Genomic DNA, 25,605 nt, shown 5'->3' on the forward strand with positions numbered 1-25,605 from the left:
GCTCCTGCCGATTTGATTGATTGCTTCTCCGCAGCCTGGGTGGCGCCTGCCGAGTTTCCGTGATGGATGATCACGTGACTAGGGGCCGCATCTTCATCCCAAACCACTAACCCGATGGCGACAGCGATGGCGACATTCTCTTCCCACCACTTCTTTTCACTTTACCAAGGCTGATTGATCAGCGTCCCTCCTCTTCTCTCACTAACTTTGACGCCTCTACATTCCAAGTGTCATGGACACTGTGGAACTCTTTGACTTTCGGAAGATTCTTGACGCCCATGTCTTGAGTTGAAGTGGTGATCGCCCTGGATTTGGATCCAAGAGATACCTCATCATTGGCTGGCCCGCCTACGGCTCCAGTTGGCTCTCTACCAAAAGATGACGACAACTGATTCTCAAGAGGATGCCCATGGGCTCTCACTCACTGCCTCTCACCACAGACAACATCACCACCAGCACGATGATGAGTCCCGTCTTCTGCGTCGAACGGGCTCCCAGGATTTCAGTGCTGCAGAGAGCATAGCCGTCCGAGAAGTTATCCCAGATGACTCAAGCTCCGACTCTGAATATGATCTACCCGATGTCATCGCTCCCAAATGGCCCCGGTCTACGAAATACCTTCTCCTCCTCTGTGCACTGTTCACCAGTCTGGCCTTTGGTGTCACTCAAGTCCCACTTCTCTATGTCTTCAGGCTAATGACCTGCGACGCCTATTATCAAGACCATCCGTCCCAGCGAGATGACTCCATTGTACATCCACCGAGTTCTCTGACGTCTTATTTTGTGCACCTGTCAGCGCCCGTGATTCCAGGCCCCTCTTCATCAGATAGATGCTCAATCCACGCCATTGAAGCGTCGACCGCGCTTTCCATATCTATACTAGGCGCCACCACAACCGTGTTCGGTCTTTTTAATCTCTTCTGGACAGGATATCTGATCAAGCGCATTGGTGTCAAGGCAACCTTGTTCATTCAAGTTTCTTTTCCTGCTGTCCGCTTATTCATCCAGAATGTTGGTGTCGAGGTCTGGGGTCATGCCGGAATCAACATTGTCCAGTCCTCGCAGATTGTGAGCATTATCGGCGGTCCCAGTGGCTATCTTCTCGTACTCAACACCTTCATGACCGACATCGTTGAACACGAAGGCCGAACTGCCGCCCTTGGGAGAGTTACAGGGGCCGCCATGGCTGGGTCCGCTTTTGGCTTCCTCGCTGGTGGCCTCGTAGCTGAGGCATACGGTGTCAAAATACCGTTTCGTCTTGCCTTTCTCCTCTTCGCTGGCGCCGGCTTCTATGTCCTCACCTTTTTGCCTTACATTCCTCCTGCTGAAAATAAACATCTACCCCAGCAATCAAGCAACGAGGAGAAAAAGACAAGGCTTCTCACTCGCTACTTCGGCCCGCTCACCGTATTTATGCCCAAGAAATTCATCGGGAGAGATGGGCTTGTCCGAACCGAGTATGGTGCATTCTTGCTCGCTTGTGGTGTCTTCCTCGGCATTCTCGCTACAGGTGGGTTTTCCCCGGTCACCTCTTCCAAAATTCGCTAATTGGAGGCCGTAGGCTATCTTGTCACTTTACTGCAGTTGTACGCCACGGATGTTTTTGATTTTGGCACCAAGCAAAACGGCTGGCTGATCTTCATGTTCTCCATGCTCAGGGGTCTCTTCCTGACCTTTGTCTTTCCCCAGTTGATCGCCTTGGGTCGGCGCCTTACACCCACTCAGAATGTTAATGCTTCAAAGCCTTCTGAACAACAGCCTTTGCTTCCTACGCCTCCATCAGATCCACAGGCTAAGTCAGAGCAGACATTTACATTCGACCTGACATACACAAAGGCATCCTTGCTTGCCGATGGCTTACTTACCCTTCTGTGCTCGTTTGTGCATCGAGGGTGGCAGATGTATCTGGTAGCTGCAATTCTCCCATTTGCTTCCGGTACTGGTTCCGCCTCCAAAGGCACCATTCTTCAAATGCTCGGAGGTTCTGCCACCAGCTCCGAAAGGACGGACGCCCTTGCTGGCATCAGTCTCGTTGAGAACATGGCCCGATTATCCACAAGTAAGTCAGCATTAAGCTTATACTCTATCTGAGCTCAAAAGAATCCTCTTCCTTGTGATACTGTACTAATGTCGTCTTCGACATTAGCTTCTGTGTTTGGAGCTGTGTTTGCGGGCTTCACCAGCATCGGAAAGCCCCACTTGGTCTTCACTTGCAACGCCGTGAGTCGCTCTCCCTTTAGTTTGCGCACGCCCACTGACTTTTGATTTAATCATTCAGGCTGTTGCATTTGTGGGATTCGCCATTCTACTCTTCGCTCGCTTTCCTCTAGAAGGTAGCCGGCCAGTCGCTAATGATGACGGAACTGAAAACGAATAATGAAAAGCAAAGATAAGGCCAGGATATTGTTACTTGATAGAACATTAGACACTTTGAACCAGCGAATGATTTTCAACAAACAAACCACATTACGGAGTCTGTCGAATGGAGCCAAAGTGTAGACCGAGGCGAAGTGGATTACATCGAAACTGGCCATTCATCGTGACGCACTGTTGGATCATACCAACCTAAGTGGCCAGAACAGAGTCTCATGTGAACAGATGGAGATCTAGACAACCATGCCAGGGCCCTTGGCTCTTTGGGCCAAGTGAGTGGGAGATGTCCGGGTAGCTGTCAGTGGGCAATATCCGTACCGGGTGCGAAGAACCTGGAGAAGCCTCTCCGGTGGGTAGATTGATGAACCAACTGGCACCGCTGTACTGGCTTTCGCTAAATCCATTGACGAAGAACGGGTGAGATTGGATCTGATTTGAGCAATCCTCAGGTTGAACGTGAAATGAGTCAGTGATGACAATTCAAAAGCGTTAATAACCACTGTGTCCTCCTTCGCATACCGCCATTTTAACGTCGATACAGTAGAGGAAAGACGATATCCTCTTTCAAGTTCTGTCTTGATATACTCTGTACATCCTCGGCTCCCCACTCCTTGTCTCTCCGCATGGGTCGGTTCGCTGGAATGAACCCATCAAGAAACCGGGGTCAAGATGTGGGGTTGGACCGCCTCGCCCACACATCATCCATCAAACCTCGTGTAAACTCGTGTAAACTTCAAGCCAGCTACTTCGGCATTTGCTTAGAACCTGGGCCATGGAAGCTATGTAGCAGGACCAAACGTTCACGTCAATTGTGTTGTCAACGGTGGTCATCTTCCCCTTTGCGCTAGGAAGCACTACTCTCTGTTCCCACGGCAGTTGTTTCTTACCTCAATTGCCGTTTCTCCTTGTAACAGTTCCAGGCAGAGTTTGATGGGGTTTTCCCGCTACCCACGTTTAGCTCCTAGCCTTGGGTCGCTTGTGATGAGGAGGTGAGTTTCTTGACAAGGCCGCTCTAGCCTCTGAGAGTGTTGCTGGCTGTGGGGTTGCTGCAGGCGAGCAGGGTTGTGAGAAAATACATATCTAACGCCTGGTCCCTGCCAGAAGTCTCGCAATCAAATATCAACTCGATCGTCGCCTGAATTTGTGTTCCTCTACCTTGTTCACGTGAACCGTTGTGCCTAATCTGGAATATTGACTTCCTCCACCATGGGCCTCGGAGTACTTGAAGGTTTGCTATACTTTCATCCACTGGCTCTATTATGACGCTGACCATGACAATCAGATTCAAAACTTGACCATGTCCCTGGGACAGTCTTGCTCAACGATGAGGCTGCGCACACTGAAGAAGTCACTCGAGGGTTGAAACACGGGACAGGGCGCGATGCACATATTGTCCTCTCTCCCCAACCCAGTGAAGATCCCAATGATCCATTGAACTGGTCACAATGGAAAAAAGAGGCAATTACTGCAATCCTATGTCTTGGTGCCATGTTGAATGCGGGAACCAATGTAAGTACCCTGTAGCATTCAGTGAGACCACATACATCAGACAGTTGACTTAGTCAGGGCCCGCTTCTCAATGCGTCGTATTATTCAATGGCGCAACAGATCAACACAGACATCAATACCGTTGTCATGGCATCAGGATACAACCTTCTTGCTGCAGGGTGCATTGGCCCTTTCGGTATGCTTGACTTTCTTCCGTTGTAGTTGGCCTTGTGAACTCACACTCAAGCTTAAACAGTCTCGGCCTTTAGTCGAAAGTACGGCAAGCGACCTGTGTTCCTGGTGTCAACCCTGTTCGCCATCATCGGGACAGCGGTTGGTCAGGCCAAAATCGATTACAAGTATCTCCTGGCGGCACGAATCATCCAAGGCTTTTCTACATCGGCGTTCGAGTCTCTCATCGTTTCCACCGTAGGAGATATCTACTTTGTTCACCAACGAGGCCTACGCATTGCCATTATCAACTTTATCCTCAATTCTGCCTCGAGCTTAGCCTCAATCATTTGTGGTCAAGTCTTTCAGAGTCTAGGGTGGCTGTGGCTATTCCACATGTTCCAGATCTTCTTGGTCGTCCAATTCATACTCATGTTCTTGTTCTGTCCCGAGACAACATACATCCGCGACCGACGCTACGACACGGATTTGACGATCGGCTCGGAAGATAATTTGGATAAATTAGTGGTAATTGAACGAGAGCACAAGACGCCATCAACAGATGTCGAAGGTCGTCCCGCTATCCCTAAGAAGAAGACCTTCGTTCAAGAACTTGCGGTTTGGACTGGAGTATACTCGCAGGACAATATCGTCAAGTTCTTATTTGGGCCTTTCCTCACCCTGTTGAATCCTGCAGCCTGCTATGCTGTCATCGCATCTGGCTTGTTGAACAGCTGGTATGTTGGTTCGGCAATCATTCTCGCAGGCATTTTTTCTGGCCCGCCGTGGAACTTTGGGGCTGCTCAGATCGGATATATTGGCGTCGGGCCATTTGTTGGAGGATTGATCGGGTCGCTTGTCTGTGGTTTCTTCGGGGACTATGTGATCAAGTACATGACTAAGAAAAACAAGGGAGTCTAGTAAGTGAGGGGAGAACACCCAGAGCATTCACACGCTAACCAGGTACCACTCTAGCGAGCCCGAGTTCCGGCTGGTTTTTATGTTCCCAGCGTGTATCTTCTGCGGCATCGGCATGTTTCTATTCGGGTACACGTTGGAAATCGGTGCGGCTGCAGAGCTGTGCTCATTCCTACAGGGCATGATGATGGTTGGGGTTCTTATTGGAATCTTCGCAACCCTTGCATATGGCCTTGATTCGTTCCGAAGCCAGAGCAACGAGATCTTTGTGATGAATATGTTATTCAAGGTAGGCCACTAACAGCACCTCATTGCTAGACTCGAATGTGGCTAACCGTGCCTAGAACTTCCTCTTCTACGGTTTAAGCAACTTTGCCAATCCATGGGTCGCAGCCAAAGGCCCGGAAGAGATCATGTATGTTTTTGGTGGCACTTCGATTTTCCTTTGTCTACTGGCTATTCCAGTCTATATTTATGGAAAACGGCTGAGAAGTTGGTGGGCCCGACATGATCTATTTGTCATCCTGAAGATGCAAACCTCTGGTCCAGAATCATTGGCTGGTTGAGTCTCTGTCCAATCAATCTAGATTCGAGGTCTGATGAGATAGAAGAAAGGGAGAAGGACGATGCTGTGGCAACTGAATATGACAGCCTCGCCTAACATTTTGGTAGATAATACTGGCCGGGAAATTGATACTCCGGGTTGTCTTGGCAATTTCTGTAGCCTCGTTCCCTCGAAAGTGAGAATCGAAAAAAATAATTGTCCAAGGATATAAAATTAATTGGATCGCAGCTACTAGCCGAGTCGTGTCTACACTTGATCAATTTTTCTTTTCGGGCCTTTAAATTCATCGCAGCATCCACGGGTGTGTGCATCGCTCAACTTTTCCTTTCCCCCGTATTGACAAACTTGGAAATTCAATCGCTGAAATCTTTCACACTTTTCAAGGATTTTGAAAATGTCTGATCCTATTGGACAGAGGGATGACTACAGTGATTCTTCCTCCATCACTGACCCTCTCGATACACGTGATGACGAGGGGTGGGAGGACGTCGAGCAGGACGAGGAGCAGTTAACGCTCATTTCCTTGTTTGACTCGGAAACTTTCTCCGACCCACGACGACTCTTGGAAAGCGCTCGTGAGAAACATGGCTTTGATATCTGGAGGTTACGGCAAGATCACGGTAAGACCTCTTGTGGCATTGAATCGGAAAACCTGCTGACTTATTCTGCCAAAGGCTTGGACTTTTTTGGATTGATCAAACTCATCAATTACGTCCGATCCGAAGTCAAGAATGGAAACACGAAACCCGACACTTCATCCAAATCTCTGTTCGATGACGACAAGTACTTGAAGCCGGTGTTGGAAGACGATGTATTGCTCTTCAGCCTGGATGACGTTTTCGACGATGAAGCGAGTAACTCAGGCCCGACCAATGAAGTCGAGCAATTGCGAGAACAACTTGCCGCCTTACAGTCTCAATTCACGGCGTATCGTGAGCAGGTGCAAAGTGCTTTACTAGACGGACTTGAAGGAAAACCTGATGTTGCTGGCCCGAGCAGTTCCAGCAGTGCGAAAGCGCAACAAGCTGGGTCCGAAAAGGACAAGACGGCCGAGGGCATCGAGAAGGGCTATTTTGAATCCTATGCCTACAACGCCATCCACGAGTCCATGATCAAGGATACTATCCGCACGGATGCCTATCGCGACTTTATGTATGACCACAAAGATCTCTTCAAAGGCAAGACCGTGCTAGACGTCGGATGTGGTACAGGCATTCTCAGCATGTTCTGTGCCAAAGCTGGTGCCAAGCTTGTGATTGCAGTCGACAACTCGGACATTATCGACAAGGCGAGGGAGAATATCTTCAAGAATGGGTTTCAGGACACAATCAAGTGCCTGAGGGGCAAGATCGAGGAGGTGACCCTGCCAGTCGAAAAGGTCGACATCATTGTCAGCGAGTGGATGGGTTATGTGCTGTTGTACGAGAGTATGCTCGACAGTGTCTTCTACGCACGAGACAAATATCTGGCTGAGGATGGATTGATGGTTCCCAGCCACGCAACTCTACGGATAGCACCGTTGGCTGATTCGGAACTCAAGGCCGACTACATCGACTTCTGGAGAAACGTATATGGGTTCGACATGACAGCCATGCTGGACAAGGCACACGATGAGGCCTTGGTGCGTGTGGTTGACGAGAAGGAACTTGGTGCAGAGAGTGTGGCATTCCTAAACCTCGATCTCCACCGTGCTTCACTCTCAGATTTGGTCTTCACCAAGCCATTCGCCGTGAAATGGCGTGACGGGTTCAAGAATCTGGAAGGGTTTATCGTGTGGTTCGACATCATCTTTGCAACCTCCAAGTCAGAAGACGTGCCGCCTGGGTTGACGGCCGCAAAGGCAACGGAAAGGGGATTGACTGCCTTTTCGACAGGATCCCACTCAAAAGCTACACACTGGATGCAGGGTGTGTTTTTGATCAAGGACCCCGTTGACCAACCGATCGCCGGGACCGATGTTACCGGCGAGGTGACTTATATCAAGAAGCAGGGCCAGGAGAGAAGTCTTGACATTGAGATTTCTTGGAAAACTAGTGAGGCTTCCTCACCAAAGCGCCAGATGTGGGTGGTAGACTGAGGACAGTTCCGGGGATCCGCGTTGGTATGTCGTGGTATTACTGGACTTGTGGTTGGAAGCAGGTCTGCAACGAGAGTCGCTCCATGTTGAGGCAGACAAAACAAAAACTAAAAGTTTGAAGATGACCCTAGACTTTGTCATCTGTTGGCATCCAACAATCATGATCAAATTACGACAGAAAAGACTTGATGTAGTCGATTAGACGATGTGATGGACACTTGCAACCCTACCTGCGTGGTAGGGCGGTTCTTACAAGGTTCAGGGCGATCAGGCTGGAGTTGCTTATAGTATGGAAACTCTTCCACTGTCTCGATGATACATCAGATGTAGAACTTGTATACAAAGTTAGGTCACGACATAACCTTACAATTCACCCCAGTAAGCGGCACTGACCGAAATGGCCGCGTCATCGGCTACTATTGAGAACTCCTGGAGAACTTCATCACGCAATTCTGCATCATCGCAACACCATCAACTACCTACGTAATAAGCATTGATGACATTTGAACCCGTCCAAAATATTCGTACGTTTTCAACCACCTGCTGAAATATCCTCTGCCAATTGACAGCAATGGTCGAATCAGCCGACCCTAGTATAGCCAGATATTCCGCTCGGTTTTATCAGCCAACTTTACGGACAATTCCCAATGGCATGTCGACGCTGCTGTCATCATACAGTGGAATCCCAGAGGAAGCACAGAGAGAACACATTACACGGATTCGAGACAGAGCATACGCTCGACACCCGTATCCTTGTCTAGGTCGATGGCGGTTCCTTGACTTGGACCTAAGTATCCATCCATTATACCACACGGATATTCTACCGGCATTGAAAGATCACCCAGGCGACGAAGACGAAGGCCAAGGCCACAACTGGCTGTTTCTCGATCTAGGATGCTGTCTAGGACAAGATATTCGCAAACTGATCTGCGACGGGGTTGATGCAAGTCGCCTTCGCGGAGCAGACCTACGACCCGAATTCATTGAATGTGGCTATGACTTGTTCTGCGACCGAGACCGATTCCCAGTATCTCGATTCATTGCTCCCGCAGACGTGTTTGATCTGTCGCCAACTGCCCCTCTCGCTCAACTCGACGGCAAGGTTGGGATTCTACATGTCTGCGCGGTCTTTCATCTATTCGACCTTCCTGGTCAGAAGGCACTGGCCCATCGAGTCTTGAAACTCTTAACCCGGAATGCCCAGGATATTGGTCCACAACAACAAGAAACCCAAGCAGGAGAGAAATCATCTACACATACAAAAGCTCTCATCGTCGGCGCTCAAACCGCCAACATCAACGCCGGAGAATACGAACGTCGTCCCGGCGACGGTCAGTGGAGATATAGACACAATCACACGAGCTGGACCACGTTCTGGGAAGAGGCCATTGCTCAAACAGAGTGGACTTCTTTGATCAAACACGTCGAAGTAGGAAGTGTTCTGGAAGCAAGGACATCGGGGCTGGGAGATCCTATCTTGTCATCTGACGGCACCTCCACACCTGCATCGACCTCTACTTTGAACCCTACCTCCACAACTACCACGAATTCTAATAGTAATCTTACTCATGATGGCAATACCTCCCAGAGACAAATTGGACTGGTGGAGGAAGGGTTTCGGTGGATGAAATGGTGGGTTTGGGTGACATTTGCAGAATAGGAAGTACGGAGTAGGTCAGGTACGTAATGGTACGTATGGAGTACGTGGCAAGGTATACGTAGTACGTACACAATAGGACATAAAAACATAAAAACATAAGTAAGGTACCTATTATTGTGCACAGAGAATTCCAAATGGGTCATTGACTGTGTTACTCCGTACAACCAAAACAAGCTCAGAGCACACAAAAGGTGTAACTTAGTGGGGTTCAGGGGGGCTATGGAGTAGAGGCCCGAGGGGCCGAGGGGCCTGAGAGTCAGACGTTTAGTTCTTACCTAGCACGCCTAGGTATCTTGGTAGTTAGAGGGCCACGAGGGGTCTTCGAGACCTACAGAGCCAAGGGAGAGGCCCCTCGGCCGAGGGGCAATAATGAGGGTCTCGGGAAATGGTTAGTTTTGGGACATTTGTATTTTACTTTGTAGACCCTTAGGAAACGGAGATGATGGCATGGATATCCGGACATCTAGGTACCTATGCAATGAGGTGCCTGGCTCGAGATCTACGAGTATTATTGCCTGTCAATGCGTTGGTCGATTGACTTTTTGACTCCATCATGATCGTTATGAAGTAGACACGCATACAGCGTACCTTATAGATGACATATGGACAGTACTTAGATTGTCCAACGAGTACCAAGAGATGATCCTGATCCGGAAGAACTTCTAGAAGGAATGAGGTATCATTAACACTGACACAAAGAAGTAATCTGTCTGTTGAGAGCGGCCGGCATAGTGTCGCAAATATAAAGAAAAACGATACTGCGTAGGCCATATTGAGCATCTCAGTAGATGTGAAGCTCTGCTCTTCTGCTTTCTTGCTTACCTCTTGTGTGATCTTCTGCCCGACGAGTCTTCTGCAGCTGGCGTCATGATAGCACAACGAAGCATTCAGTCTTCTTTGTGGTCAATCTCACCTGCAAGGCCGATGGCCAAGCCTCCATCTTCTTCCACAACAGCAACATCAATCACACCATCTGCCGGGGTTCTATGAATCACAAGCAGCATCATGAATCCAAACCTTACACCGTCTCTTCTCGATGCTTGGTATGAAGAGCACATCGTAGATTTCCTTGCACGCCAAGGCAAATGGAGGGGGTTTGCCTCTGAGGTATAAAGCCATGGGCAAGTCAATCGACGCATATTGAGACCCGAAATTCGCCTTAGGAGAGGGGTCGACCGCATCGATCAATAACATCGCTCATACGGTCTGGCCTTTTCTTGCATTGACCAGTATACCCGATGTGCAGTGGTTGACAAAACAGGAAGTCCTCGACATACCACTCGTGACCAACGACGCTCTGGGGAACCCCTACCACCATTGGCACGCCGGGTTGAGGAGTTTCGAGGTCGGCAAAGCCTTCCAAGAACGCGGCGTGGGGTCGGCAAGGGCAAAGTTCCTATTGAATATTCAAACAGAGGCCGCCGACGATGCAACGTAGGACGTCCTTGACAAGCATTTGACCCGTTTGCCCGACTTTAGCAGAATCGTCAAGTATCGGAACCCGAATGGTCTGTTGCAGCACCAAGAGCCAGATCCCTTGCTACTCGGTCTCGCCTTGTATGAAGTCAATGGGGACGGCCCGCCTCGCGTGACCGATGACCAGGTTCCAAACGACGTTAGAACCGATATCTGAGAGTTGAGCAACATTGAAGGCGGTCTTTCCGAGGAATGTCCGCACCGTATTCATTTGTCGTTGCCAATGTCTTGTGATTGTGTGCAGAAAGCCAAGCGTATTTGGCCAAGGCAGCATCTCAGCGGGGTGTTTATCGATATGGCAATGTTCCAGAGATGCGTTGTGGCCGCCAGCCTGGGACATAAGGGCAACTATTGCCCAAACCGTCCATATACTGCATGGAACTTGCTCCTGCCCAGCAAAATTGATTTGCAGTGCATGAATTGATATCACGCAAGATATGTGTTATCATGCTGGCTTGGTTGATCATATCCTTACCTGGACACCTGGGGTATACAACAGTACGTACGGAGTATTTGCGTGGTCTTGTAGTACTTGGTACTTCTGTAGAGTTCTGATTTGCACTGCCCCTGCCAAGTAGCTAAGGTAGGTACAGTGATGGAGCAACGCAAACTTACCATATATCTCGAGATGTTGTCATCCAAAATCTTCTTACAACCTCTTGTGAAGATTTTGCAGATTTGTCGGGGTGTTGCAGAGACCCCTGAAATGTCTACATGTCAATTCACTTTCCCCAGCGTCCAAAGCTGAAGTCTCCCAGCAGAACAAATGATCTGATAAAACACCTGCGCTGAGCCAATCAGGTGGACCAGCCTGGAACACACCAAGTGAGACGATTTTAATCGGTCGTGGTAGTTCGTATCTCACAGCGGGGATGGCTTCTAGGCAGAGCTCAAACGAACCCAATCTTTGCTCTCCAACACCCGATAACATTTTCTTAGCGATGCCGAAACTGCGACATATTCCGAGCGTCTCACCGTTATTCCTTTTCCTCATGGCCATATTGAGAAAGGGACTATCATGCCGACGTTTTGCTTTTGTACGCGTATAACTTTGGTGGAGAAGATGATATGTTGAAGTCTAATAATGAACGATTGACTGCATACTTGTCAAAGCATTAGTTGGGCTCGTATTGTGTGTCATTTAGCCGAAACTAATGATACACCAAAAGCAATCGTGGCTGTTGCTGCCAAAGTATGGGAAAGAAGTGCGATAAGGAAATGTCCCAAAACCGTTTCAGTGAAGCACGGTGAGTCAAAGGACCCCGAGGTTATTTACGAGATGTATAGGTATGCCACTTGTGGTTGGGTGTTTTTTTCAACGAGGGGTCTAGCTGAAGCATCGCTCTAATAAGCTCCGAGTTTGAGCCCCAGGCCCCAGATTCTGGTAGGTACACGGCCTTGCAGGTGAAGGAACTCGGCTACGGAGGGCATACTTGGTGGAAGCGGGAGGTGGATAAGGATTATGGATTATGACTGAAGCGCGGAGCCGAGATCTTGCTCGATACGGAGTTGGTACGATAGGTAGGAAAGAATCAAAGATTGCTGAAATCCATCTGTTTGCTTTTTGTCGATCCACCCTGTTATCAAGGGTGTTGTCAACCACGGTCTGGACTCATACGCAAAAGGAAGTCGAAATTGCATGTGCAGACTGTCAACAACATCTGAACCGTAAGCTACTGTGGAAGAAGCAATGAACTGGAGTTTGAAGACTTATCGCCAAGGACAAGCCCACCGGATGATTCGGGTGTTTTCGATCGTAGGCTAGAGAATCGAGGAGCGAAGACGAGTCAGTAGTGGAAGAGTCTGGGCCCCTTTGAGCACGAGTGTGCAGGACTGGGTGGTGAAGGTCATCAGGTTTGATGGACAAACAACGTGAAAGAGTGGTAGGTGATCATGGTAGCCAGTCCTCTGAGAGATGACGCAGACATCGTCCACAGTCAAACCACCGTAGACTGCGTAGCCACCGCAGTTACGCAGTCACGGCAGTCTGGAATTTTTGTGCAATTCGCCACGTGAGGAAGGCTTGCCAAGTCGGCCAAGTCCACACCAGGATCAAGCTTCCAATTTCTCCTCGCTCTTCCCACTCAAAAGTCACAGAATTGACGCCAGAAAGTTTCATCCTCCTATCGGAGCCCTTGCTGAGACCTCGCCGCGATCTTGGGTCTCTTGGGTCTCATGGCGACACGACCCCTCCATTCACCCATCCACCCTGTCATGTCTGTGTGCCTGTCTGCCTGTGCATGTCAACTCCGGACTGCCCGTTTGTTACGTTTGTGATCGGGCTAACCGTTCGAGTGCTACCGTACATGGCGCCGCAGATTGGCACCAGTTGGCAGCCGCACTCGTCCCACTCCCAAGCCAACAAGCCCTTCATCAACACACGTTATCTGCCATACAATGGATCCATCGTCTGCCCGTGTTGACCGGCGAGCTCTGCGGCATCCATTTTGTGATCTTCGACAACTTTCGACCTTGTTCCGAGTGGTGGGAGCCCAGAATACGCAATGCCGTCCACGGACTTGTCTATCGCCGACAAGGCTGTCTAGAAACCCAATACACACTAGCAACAAACAATGCCCAGGTGGGGTGGGCACTGGTGGGCAGCATTTCGCCGCCTTGCTTGCGCTCGCATACGAATTAGAGCTCTGCCTTGTGAAAACTGTAAGTGCCCCAGACGGCAGAAGCACATCACCAGCCCATCAACACTGCGGCGATCATCATTACGTCATCCGGCGGGATCCTACATTGCGACCTCAGATTTACGACTGTCGATTCATCCAAGGCGACATCCAATGAGAGGCAGGAGCTTACTTTCCCCCAGTCTGTCTGCCGTTCAAGCATCCGTTTGCCTCTTATGATAACCCAAATATCATCTCTAATCTACAGCTGCTGATGATCGTGCATTTGCTTCCTTGCCTCGAGTCTTGGTCGCGTCTTGGCCGTTCCACAATCCAACTGTGCCGAGCCTTGCGCGTCTTGTCGGCCAAGCCTTGGTCCAGTTTCATCCTTGGCACGTTACGATGGCCGCCGACCAAACCGATCCTTCCTTGCGATACATGCGCTTCCTCTCGTCTGATGCTGACGCTGAGCGCTGCTCATCAACCAGGTGAACTCGAACGGATCTTGTGGCATTCCACCCGTGGTATCGACGCACACACTATTTGACAACCCTGGACGCTGGACGTTGTCCAGCCCCATCTGACTGGGGGCAAACTCCGGCCAAAGCTCCCCATGATTAGTCCCAACCGAGGGTTGCATATCAAACGGGTAGGTCATTGCTGAACTTTGTATCAGCCTCTTGGCTAGTGGAAACCCAAGACAACGCCAAACCCCAACTCTCAGCGTCTTAGGCTCGGCCTTGCCTTATCCTTCGTACCAAGCCGAATGGATTGGCCCTACCCTGCTCCAATGCTCTCGCGTTCGATGACGGAAGTTTGCAACGAGGGGAGGATTATCGATCCATATAATATCAATGCTTGCCCATTTAGATAACATTCCCTTGTTTTTCCCAAGCCGCCCACTGTGACAGTGCATGCACCCTTTATCCGCCCTTGAGCTGCCCTTCATCGTCTTGATGCAGCTACCTGAACCCGGATAAACATCATCAACATGGGCAACAAGACAGCCGAGCTCCTCGCGAACCACAAGTCCGGACAGTCCAACAAACCCATCTCCAAACCCGCCCATGCCTTGACTTTCAAGGAAGTTCTTGAAGAACTGGGCGTCAGTGGCCTCAATGGTCTGTCCGAGGCTGAGGCTTCCAAAAAGCTCGAGGAATTTGGCAAGAATGAGCTCGACAATGGCCCCGGGGTCAACCCGGCCAAAATTCTTGTCCGCCAGATTGCCAACGCCATGATGTTGGTTCGTAAACACCATCTACTGTCTCTCGCGCAAGCTAACTGCGATAGGTTCTAATCTTGGCTATGGGTGTCTCCTTTGGTATCGGCAGTTATATCGAAGGTGGTGTCGTCACTGGCATCATCATCCTCAACATCATCATCGGTTTCATGCAGGAATACTCTGCCGAGAAGACCATGGACTCCCTCCGATCTCTGTCCTCCCCAACGTCGACCGTCATTCGCAATGGTGAATCCATGGTCATTCCCACTATTCACGTCGTTCCTGGTGATATGGTTGAATTGAAGACTGGCGGTAAGACCTGGCAAAAACCCTGAATTTTCCAAATCAAGCTAAGTCTTGTCCAGACAGTATTCCGGCAGATATCCGTCTCATGGAAGTCATGAACTTTGAGACCGACGAAGCTCTTCTCACCGGAGAGTCGCTTCCTGTCACCAAAGATGCCGAGGCTGTTTTCGATGTTGAAACTGGTCCTGGTGATCGTTTGAATGTTGCTTACTCTTCCAGCAATGTCACCAAGGGCCGAGCCCGTGGTATCGTCTTCGCAACTGGTGAGCTGAAAGCTGATTCCTGCATCGATCCGAAGCTAACGTAATCAGGTATGTTTACGGAAATTGGTAGCATTGCTGCAGAGCTGCGCAAGACCAACTCCAAGGTCCGTGAGCCCAAGCGAACGCCCGAAGGAAAGGTCAAACCCCATCGTCAAGCCCAGGCCTGGAGTTTGACTGCTGGTGACTTTATTGGAGCCTTCCTTGGTGTCAACGTTGGTACCCCTCTACAACGAAAGCTGTCCCAGCTCGCCATTGGTCTCTTCGGTATTGCTGTCGTGTTCGCCATTATTGTGCTTGCAGCCAACGACTTCTCCAACAACCGTGAAGTCATCATCTACGCCGTTGCCACTGGTCTCTCTATGATTCCCGCTTCCCTTATTGTCGTCCTCACCATTACCATGGCTGCTGGCACTAAACGTATGGTCGAACGTCACGTCATTGTGCGAAAGCTCAATGCATTGGAAGCCCTTGGTGCTGTGACCGATATTTGCTCTGATAAGACCGGTACTCTCACCCAAGGTCGAATGGTGGTCAAGAAGGCGTGGATCCCATCTAAGGGCACCTACTCCGTCGGCGAAAGCAATGACCCCTTCGATCCCACCAAGGGAGATCTTAGCCACACCATTGTCCCGCCGAAGGACGAAGACAGTGCCAGTGACTACGAGCTTGCTCCTGATGAAGATGACGCCAAACCATTTGAGCAACTGCTTGAGAACAACGTCCCCCTGGAAGAGTTTTTGAAAGTCGCTTCCCTCGCCAACTTGGCTACCGTGTACAAATCCACCGAAGGCGAAGGCTGGACAGCCCGAGGTGATCCCACCGAGATTGCCATCCAGGTCTTTGCATCGCGATTTGACTGGAACAGACGCAAACTTACCGAAGGCGATAATCCCACATGGCATCTGATTACTGAGTATCCCTTCTCGAGCGATGTCAAGAAGATGTCTGTCATCTTTGAACAAAAGGGCTCGGAAAAAATCGTCTCCATGACCAAGGGTGCCGTGGAAAGAGTTATCGAGAGCTGCATCAACATCGACATGGACGGTAACAATGAATTCGTTGAGTTGACCTCGGAAATCAAAGATGACATCCTCGCCAACATGGAAAGCCTTGCCTCCCAAGGTCTCCGAGTCCTCGCCCTCGCCTCCAAATTCTACGATGGTCCCACGGACAGCAGTGCCCGTGAAAAGGTCGAATCCGAATTGACATTCCGTGGTTTGGTTGGTCTTTACGATCCTCCTCGTCCTGAATCCAAAGGTGCCGTCAAGAAATGCCACCGTGCCGGTGTCGGCGTCCACATGCTTACTGGTGATCACCCTGGAACTGCTCTCGCCATTGCCCGACAGATTGGAATCGTTCCTGACAAGTTGGCAAGCGTCAGTAAGGAAATGTCTGATGCTATGGTTACCACTGCTGCCCAGTTCGATCGTCTTTCTGATGAAGAGATCGATGCTCTTCCGGTTTTGCCACTTGTTATTGCTCGATGCGCACCTCAAACTAAAGTACGCATGATCGACGCTTTGCACCGACGAGAAATGTACGCTGCCATGACTGGTGATGGTGTTAACGATTCTCCGTCACTTAAACGTGCCGATGTCGGTATTGCTATGGGTCAAGGCGGATCTGATGTGGCCAAGGACGCTTCCGACATTATCTTGACTGATGATAACTTTGCCAGTATCCTCAACGCCGTTGAAGAGGGTCGCCGAATCTTCGACAATATTCAAAAGTTCGTGCTGCATTTGCTATCTCAGAACATTGCCCAGGCTTGTACTTTATTGATCGGTCTGGCCTTCAAGGACACCACTGGTGTCTCGGTCTTCCCCCTCTCCCCTGTAAGTTGAAATTGAAATGCTCATCCAACTTGGTATAGGTGCTAACATGACACCAGGTTGAAATCATGTGGGTTATCATGGTCACATCAGGTCTTCCCGATATGGGTCTTGGTCTCGAAGCCGCCGTGGCCGATATTCTTCAACGTCCACCACAGAACCTTAAGCGTGGTATTTTCACCAACGAACTCATCATCGACATGCTCGTGTATGGCTTCTGGATGGCCGCACTCTGTCTTTCCTCCTTCACCATTGTCATGTTTGCATTCGGCGACGGCAACCTCGGACAGGGCACTTGTAATGACAGCTACAGCGAAGAGTGCGACCTGGTATTCCGTGCTCGTGCGACCACTTTCGTTTCCATGACCTGGTTCTCTCTCTTCCTTGCCTGGGAGTTGCTCAACTTCCGACGCAGCTTCTTCCGCATGCAACCCAAGAGCAAGCTCTACTTCACCCAATGGATCCACGACGTCTGGAGAAACAAGTTCTTGTTCTACTCTGTCATGTTTGGGTTCGTGTCCATCTTCGTCATCCTGTACGTACCTGTCATCAACCATGATGTGTTCAAGCACACCGGTATCTCATGGGAGTGGATTGTGGTGTTTATCCAAGCCATTCTATTCTTCGGCGGTATCGAAGCCTGGAAATGGGGCAAGAGAATCTATTTCCGACAACAACTGAAGAAGGCTGGTGGTGGACGAGCCCGCCGTCTGTCCAGTGTTGTCTTTGATGGCTATGCCGGCATCAACCCGGGCCAAGTGGACGATGATACCCACAGCGAGATCAGCGATGCCAGCGAGAAAGTGTAAAGATATCAACTCCTGGGCGCAGAGAAAGATCCCTTGGCCAAATTATTTCTCTTTTTTTTCTGTGTGATGATACAACATGTTCTCAGACCATGTTTACAGACAAGTTGGAACAAGTCTAGTTGATGATGCTTGATGACTGACACATAACGCACAAACACAAACACACTCACACACATGCACATGCACAAAACATTACACTTTTACATATTATATACGCTCTCACACTTTGTCCACGAGTGATGATGTAGCAATCGTTCATCCTTGCGCGAGCGAGCGAGTGAATTGAATCGACACGAAATGCAATGCAGCGGGGGTGGGAGAGCGAGAGAGCGAGAGGTCTCTGGATAGAGGTGATGAACCTTTGTCCCAGTGAATCTAAAGAAGCTCATTGCCTCAACAGCACCTATCCAACCAAACCACCGACTTGGAAATGTGTGTGTAGATGTTACTGGGTGGCGCTTTCATGGTGTTTTTGGGTAGGGTTTAGGCTGTTTCACCACCTTTTAGAGAAATGTAACTCGACACCAAAACAACTGAAGAACCGTTTTCAACGAGATCCAAGGTCGAGTCGAGTCGAGTCGAGTCTTTTTGTAAGGTTTTGCTGTTGCTGCTGTATAGCATACCAGCCAGTGATCGCTATCAAATCTATAGAATTGCATATACAGCCCAATATTGTGATATATCATCCTAACAAAAATCCCATTCCAATCTTAAGCAGTGAATTTAGACGAGTGCCATAGTAAGCAAACCTTCATCTATCAAACTTATCAAACTTATCTTCTACTAGACAAAGACATACGTATCTACTATTGAATATCATATCAACACTATTAAGTAGTATCAACGTGGATAGCAGATAACAAAGCTCCATATGCCACGCTCCAGCTCCATACGGAGTAGTTGATACCCTTGTGATCGATAGACAGGTCAAGCCACGTGCCCACATAAAAGACATAGTTGCATACATTATCATCTTGGACTGTCGATCAAGATGTCTCACTAAATTCCTTGGACCTTGTATCTCTTTCTCAACCACCAGTGAACCCCCCCTCCCGCCCTCTCTCTCCCCTCTCATATCTCCTCCCGTGACCAATCCAGGCAAGAAAGTCCCATCTATGTACCCGTGGTACCGATGGCCACCGCACCACAAAATTCCAAGCCTTCCAAGCTCGGCGAAAGAATCCAACCGTGCCAACCCAACCCGCCCAGCCCAGTCATTCCTCCCGTGTCGTGTGTCGTGTGTCGTGTGTGCGCGTGTCCTATCGATACAACCTTCCCTCCCTCCTCCCCCTTGTCCCTCCCCTCTCTCTCCACCCTCACCTCGAGGCGCGGCGCCGTGTGATCGATTGTTGTACATACGGTAAGTACTCTGTAGTTGCATGGCATAAGCCAAGAAAGATGGAAAAATGGAAGAAGGGAACTTGCCCCCCTCTCCAAGAATCTCTCCCAAGAACCGAAAAATCAGTTGATCGTCACCCAACGAATCCAATTGTGCCAACCTATAGTATACCTTAGTCTAGATCAAACTACGAACGACATGGTGTAGCATAGAGTAGAGTAGCACAAGACCTCTCTCCCCTCCCAGACCTTCCCCCCGTGCCCTTTCCCTTCCTCCGTGTGGTGTGATCTTGGTCTTGATCTTGGTCTTCGTCTTGTCTATCTTGTCCATCATTACCTTCCCATCTACTTACATCACATCATATCCTTCCATGTAGCTTATGTATGTGTACGTAACAGACTTGTAATAACTCCGCTCGCCGTGTGTTCTCTCCGCTTACTCCGCTCATCTGCATCATGACATTTCTTGGGACTTGTTCGTCGGCCTTTACGTGCCTTGCGTGAACCTACGGTAAAAGAGAGGGATTGTTGGATTGATGTGTGAAAGACATGCACAAATGATGGAATGAATATCAATGCATGGTAGAGTGTAGGAACGTGTCGTGTGGAGGCTTTCTCCGTCCAGGCTTGAGTTGAAATGTACTTCTGTGTGATGTAGCTAGGTTAGTACCTATTAGAATCGAAGGCACTTTGGAGGTGAGATGGAGATGCAGATTGGGTTGTGGAAATGATGTCATCGATATCAAACCTCAACATCGACACAAGTAGTGCTCTACTCTATGGACACAGTCCCATACGAGATGCATTGAAGTGGACTCTTTGATTCACAATTCCGTTTGACTATTATGACTATAAGATACCCTGACAGCAACCCCCGGCCATCTATTCTCCTGAGACGCAAGATCAAGATATTTTATCACAACCTCGACCAACGACGCAACGTCGACTTTCGACCCAAAAGACCATGACTCGCATGTACCGATAATATCTCGGCTCCGTTCAAGAATCGGCTCATCGACGTGCGAAACTTGGACTGCAATTGACCTGGTAAGGACCGAGTCTCATGGTGTTTCATTCCGGTGGGTAAATCATATTTGGAAGCTGTCTTCTCGGATTTAAGGAGGAGGGAAGTTTCGTCGACATTGTCAGTATCGCCTATCAGAGTTGCGGCATCTGAATCATCCATTTCGAATGGATTGACGTCGTCAATCAAACGAGAAAAAGGGGAGAGAGGAGGAGATATCGTGACAATCGGGTTGGATGGTCGAGTAATCGACAAACTCGATTGTCTTCTCGACAAGGATACCGGTCTCTTCTTCGCACCCATAACCTTGGATTTGAGTACCTTCGACGTCTTGGACATCTTGCTAGCGAGAGACCGCCGACTTGTCCTACCCGTTCTTCTCGAAATTGCTCCCCTCCCTTTATTGATCAGACTTGTGACTCCGTCTTTCGCCTTAACCGTCAGGACATTCAACGATGTCGTCGGCGACGATGATCGCTTCTCACCAGGGTTCCATGGTGAAGAAGGTGGGGCGACGATCCCGTCTGCCCTCATTTCAGAGGGGACGGGACTGAGTTCATTCTCCAGTTGGTGTTGGCGTTCTCGTTCTCGTCGCGCCTGCGCTGCGATGCTCTGGTTCGCAATGGCTGCTCTGATTTGCGCCACATATTCAAGATCACGGGCTGGGATATCGTGTTTGGTTTCATTCTCATTCTGATTCTCACGTGTCGTTGAAATGACTGTTGGCGATGGAGCCATATGCTCTGGCGCTTCATTGACGGTCATCATGCGAGTAGATTTGATCATTCTTCGATGTTTTGCAGTTACTGGTGTTGAGATGGAGTGAGTCGAGCGAGATGATGGCAATGATATGAATGTGACTTTTGGGTCTTCTTGATGATGTGTATATGGCATGAATACTTATTCGTTGCCTTTGCAATATGAAATGCCGGCGTATTGAGCTGGTGTTACAAGCAAAGGGTCTTGGATAATATGTTCTGGTAGACCAAGATTGTGATGGAGGCATTCAATATATCCAGACCTCGTGCCGACAGACATGCTTTGTTGTTGATTGTTGCACTGTTGAAGCATCGCCACACGACTATGAATAAACACAACATAATGAGCAAAGACCCCGCATCAAGCCGGGGGAGATCGAGGTAAAGACATTGAGCTATCTTTAGACCAATGGTGGTAGAGGAGCAGACCAGATAACAAAGACATGGTATCAAAGTGTCAAACGGTCTTTCTTTCAGCCTCATGTTGTATCCACACGTAAATGGAGGGTGAAACAATCACTGATTCAATCGGACTAGGCCATGTTGCCGAGGCTAGAGTCGCTGTAAATGATGTTCTATTCTTTCATGTAGTTCTATCCTGGGCGTAACATTATCGTAATACGTATGGAGATGATTTTCATCATATGGACATCTCCTCAAAGTGACAAGTTATACGATGAAAACCTATCTTCATTTTGATGCTTCATCATCTCCTTCCTCTGAAGTAATCGTAACCGTTGTTTGATTCGTCAGGAGTGTTGGTTCTGCTGGTGTCTCTGTACGCAGAGCCTGGAGCTTGCCAACGATCGGTCGACATGAATTCACCGTTTGGCGTACGGATGTCACCGACATTATTCAAAAGGTTTGCACGATCGCTGTACTGATCAGTAGGGGGTTCGAGCTGTGACAGCCTGAATTGAGCTGGGACTCGCGACTGGTCAAACTCTTTCCGTTGAACAGGGCGAGGCTGCTGAGGACGAGAGACTGGGCTGCTCGCCCTCGATGAAGCAGCCGTCCCTGGGTAGCTGAAATCCTCCTTTCCTCCAGCCATGAATGAGACTGGAGTAGTACTTCTGGAGTCGGAGAAGATTTCACCCGCTTCCTCTTTAAAGTCAGAGCGGCCTCTGTAGTAGGAAAAGTCCTGTTGAGCTTCTGGCACAATCTCAAACGGCATGTCTTGATCGGGAGCACCGGTCTGAGCCATTGGCTGCATTGCAATGTCGGAAAAGGCCATCGGTTGCCCACCAGCAGAATCCAAACGTCCACGATAAACCTCGGCAAGAACGTGTTGGGCTTTTGCATGAACCATTGGCGTAATCAACGGCTTGTAAAGTGCCGGATGACCAAATTTGGACGAGATCTTCTCAGCTTTATGGGGCTTGCCATCTGGCAAGCGCTCTGTGTCCATCATACCTGTTCTTGAGTGGTATTTTAGGTCCATGTCGAATGTCTTCATGCAGTACCACTTGAAGCCAACCATGATGAACAGCAGGGGTGCAATGGCTGCAACGAGAGTCCAGGAGCCTCTCGCCTTGACCACAATAGCAATGACGACATTTGAAAGCATGACGGCAAAAATAATTCGGTTGAACAACGTCTTCCAGAATTGACCGCCTGATTCAGTTTTGGTAATAAAGACATACATGAGAAGGTATTTCTTCATGAAAGCGTCCATGACGAAGTATGCAGCTGTGATGACGAGGATGATGGGTTGCAGGGTGGAATAACAGAGGGCGATGGTGGCATAGAAGAGGAAATAATTGTAGTAGCTGGCATAGTTGAATGCAGGAGGTGCGGTCCATTCAATGTTTTGTCGAGGAGTTGGTGACATGAAAGTTCGAGCGAACCAGACGTAGGTGAGCTGCCATAGCTGAGCGAGGTCGATTGCCGCACCTAAATTTCTCTGAAGGAGCCAAATGACCCAGAAGGGGGAGATCTGGCAAAGAGCGGTGGTGATGACCAAGAAGAAGTTGCCCCTGCGCAAGGAGGTCCAGGTATCATTGCCTTGCTCGTTGAATTGGATGACAAGGGTGACGTATTGCCACACCGCGGAGAAAATGCTGAAGACGATGAGATTGTTGAGGGTAAAGAAACTGTACAGATTTCGCAGCACGTGACGTTCACGAGCGGTTTTGGTCACGTCACCAGCTCGAATCTGCAGACGTCGGAAAATGATGGGGAGAACCAAATAGACGATTGAGGTGAGTGCGGGAGCCGCAATACCCTGGACGACAGACCACCAGGTACGGTGTGCTTCGAGTTGTCGCTGGAAGGATGGCCAGACAAGTCCGAGGTTGGAAAGATTGGAGAGAAAGACGGCAATGCCTGCGTTGATAGGCGTCCAAATAATAGTCAAGAGTACGATCCAGATTGCGTTCATGAAACGTTTGCTTTTCCTGGAAGATCTCGACAGCGTCAGATTGTCCCAGATGAGGTCATTGGGCCGTGGCGCCAATCGAATCTTTACGTTGTTTGGACGCGTTTTCCGCGAGGCATATGCGACACGATGTGCCTCGGAAATTCTGTCCCAGCTAGCAAACCCATAGGGCATGGGGTCTCGATTATCGACTCGTTCGCGGATATCATTGATCTCGTTCTCCATGGATCTAATGCGCTCAGTCAGATAATCGATGGCATCAACTTTGCCGCCCGTGGTGGGACCCTTGTATTTGCTGGAAGGCTTGATCATGGGTCGTTTGGCAGGTAAGCGATCAGGGTTCTTCATGTATTTGGCGAGGATGGACTCGAGATTGCGGACAGTTTCCTCATATTCTTCAATCAAGTCTGGCAGGACTTTTACGTTTCGGCCGACGGTGGTTTTGGGTGTAACGCCAGTTGGATTGACCTCGTTGAGAACGCGGGCTACGCCTTCGTTGGTTCGGTCTTGCTTTGAGATGTCACGCACCAAAAGGGTGCGTGAATGCAGGCTCTTCTGGTAGTCGGGGCTTTCAAAGTAGTTTCTTTTCAGGCGAAGGACCTTGCGGTAATTATACCACAAGAAATAGATGACGATTAGATCGATGAGCCAGGCGAAAACAACTTGAGCCCATAGACCACGTCCCCAGATGTACAAAGGTGTCATGACGGCGAATGCAGAGACGGAGCCGGACACCGAGCCCTGCGTGACATTGACGGGAATCATGATCAGGATGCCAATCAAAGCCAGAACGAGGAAGATGTTGCGAAGCATGCGAGTAAATCTCAGAAATAGAACGGCGTCCAAGCCGATTTTATCAACCAGAAAGTCCTCTGATGCTTTGTTGACAGGCTTGATCCAGCTGAACAAGCCCTTGCCGAGAGGTGGAGGAGCATGTTGCTTGTCTGCATTTTTTAAACGGGGGGCATAAACGAGGGCGTGTCGAGGACGGATGAAACAGAAGAGGAGAGCGAGACCTGCGCTGATACCGAAGGAAGTAGCAAGAGAGGCCCAGAATGCATTGACTTGCAGCTGCGTCACGGTCAGAAATGGAAATGGAAGGCAGGAGAAGTACTTACCGAAGCCTGAAATGGGTTTGAGATGAGTTGCAAGACCTGCTCGCTGGGAGAGAGATTAGGATCAGGTGCAGAGTCCTGTCGTGGGAAAATGGCGCTGGACATGATGTTGGGTGTATATGGATCAGAATGGAGGTTGATGAGGCTGCGTAACAATCATGCAACGATGTTCATGGTCTTGGGTCACCACAGACAGGAGCGTCAGGGGTGTAAACAGGAGGACTGAAGCGTGTTAGGGGATAAGGGAGGAAATTGAAGAAGCAGACAAAGAATGGTCAAGACTGGAAATGCTGGTAAGAGAATCGATAGGTTCAAAGGATGAAGAAGATAGAGACAAGAAAAGATCAGTCAAGAGGAAGCATGATGAAGCGTTGTTGAATATGAAACATCCAAGGAGTATCAAAATTGACGCGTGCCTCAGAGGATTTTGGCCGACAGGAACTGACAGGGTACGGGGCCGAGGAGCCTGTCATCAACGGTGGCTCTGGTGCATTTCTCCTCACCTACTTTTAGCACCATGCATGGCATCGGCGGTTTGCAGCGATCGAGACCATTGCTGGTGCTGGCCGACATCATTGTAACATGAAGATTTGGACGTGGGCCTGGAGTTATCCACCGATCAACGAGGTTTTTTGGCAACGGACAAACCATGTCAACGCATGTGTTGAACGTTGAAAAAAACATACGCAAGAGGAGAAACATGGGGGCGCACTTATGCAAGCCACCCCATCGCCCAGCCCGTCAACCCTTGTAACCGCCACTCACTTGGGCGCTCGTTGGCTGTTTGTTTGGGCATGGACCCCTCGATCACTGAGACCTTTTCACCTGTGATCGAGGACCTGATTACCTATGACAGCCTAGGTATGGTAGGTACTTTAAAAGTCAATTGGAACCACCGACGCGGGGAACGCAGGATCTGATTTATCGCTCACTCGTTGTACGAATACATTCAGACTCAGGGTTCTCAAGCAGCACAAGGGCCGAGGGGCATGAACGCCGGTTGCAGGCTGTCGCCTACGCCTACGAGGTTGGGATCCCCCTCGCCCATTCGGAGTAATTGTGAAGGCAAATCACGTGCTGCTTGAAAATGTTATACACACTCACCTCACCAACTGAGACAATGCAACCAACTCGGATATCATGAACCACCTACTGCCTCCTAATGGAGCGGCATCTGTCTTTCGTGGAGCAAGATGTCTCCTAGCATGCGTGATA

At 49.5% G+C, this 25,605-nt stretch overlaps 4 protein-coding genes across 4 annotated transcripts; 2 read left to right on the top strand and 2 right to left on the bottom strand.

Moving 5' to 3' along the window:
* Positions 1 to 155: 155 nt before the first annotated feature.
* Positions 156 to 2,694, top strand: PV10_02138 (uncharacterized protein). The gene is made up of 4 exons (XM_016366421.1): positions 156 to 1,510; positions 1,562 to 2,059; positions 2,147 to 2,220; positions 2,279 to 2,694. The coding sequence occupies exons 1-4, from the start codon at positions 379 to 381 to the stop codon at positions 2,375 to 2,377; spliced, it is 1,803 nt and encodes a 600-aa protein (XP_016225939.1). The 5' UTR covers positions 156 to 378; the 3' UTR covers positions 2,378 to 2,694.
* An 11,643-nt stretch (positions 2,695 to 14,337) lies between these two features.
* Positions 14,338 to 17,785, top strand: PV10_02139 (potassium/sodium efflux P-type ATPase, fungal-type; the record flags this gene model as incomplete). The annotated part of the gene is made up of 5 exons (XM_016366422.1): positions 14,338 to 14,589; positions 14,637 to 14,880; positions 14,934 to 15,137; positions 15,186 to 16,972; positions 17,029 to 17,785. 5 exons carry the CDS (start codon positions 14,338 to 14,340, stop codon positions 17,776 to 17,778), a joined length of 3,237 nt encoding a protein of 1,078 aa, XP_016225940.1. The 3' UTR covers positions 17,779 to 17,785.
* Positions 17,786 to 20,032: 2,247 nt separating this feature from the next.
* On the bottom strand, positions 20,033 to 20,905 carry PV10_02140 (uncharacterized protein; the record flags this gene model as incomplete). Its single annotated transcript, XM_016366423.1, has 1 exon — positions 20,033 to 20,905. The coding sequence occupies one exon, from the start codon at positions 20,903 to 20,905 to the stop codon at positions 20,033 to 20,035; it is 873 nt and encodes a 290-aa protein (XP_016225941.1).
* A 699-nt stretch (positions 20,906 to 21,604) lies between these two features.
* On the bottom strand, positions 21,605 to 24,495 carry PV10_02141 (uncharacterized protein; the record flags this gene model as incomplete). The annotated part of the gene is made up of 2 exons (XM_016366424.1): positions 21,605 to 24,346; positions 24,394 to 24,495. 2 exons carry the CDS (start codon positions 24,493 to 24,495, stop codon positions 21,605 to 21,607), a joined length of 2,844 nt encoding a protein of 947 aa, XP_016225942.1.
* Between the last annotated feature and the right edge of the window lie 1,110 nt (positions 24,496 to 25,605).

Source organism: Exophiala mesophila (assembly GCF_000836275.1).
Source record: "Exophiala mesophila strain CBS 40295 unplaced genomic scaffold supercont1.2, whole genome shotgun sequence".
Lineage (NCBI taxonomy): Eukaryota > Fungi > Ascomycota > Eurotiomycetes > Chaetothyriales > Herpotrichiellaceae > Exophiala > Exophiala mesophila.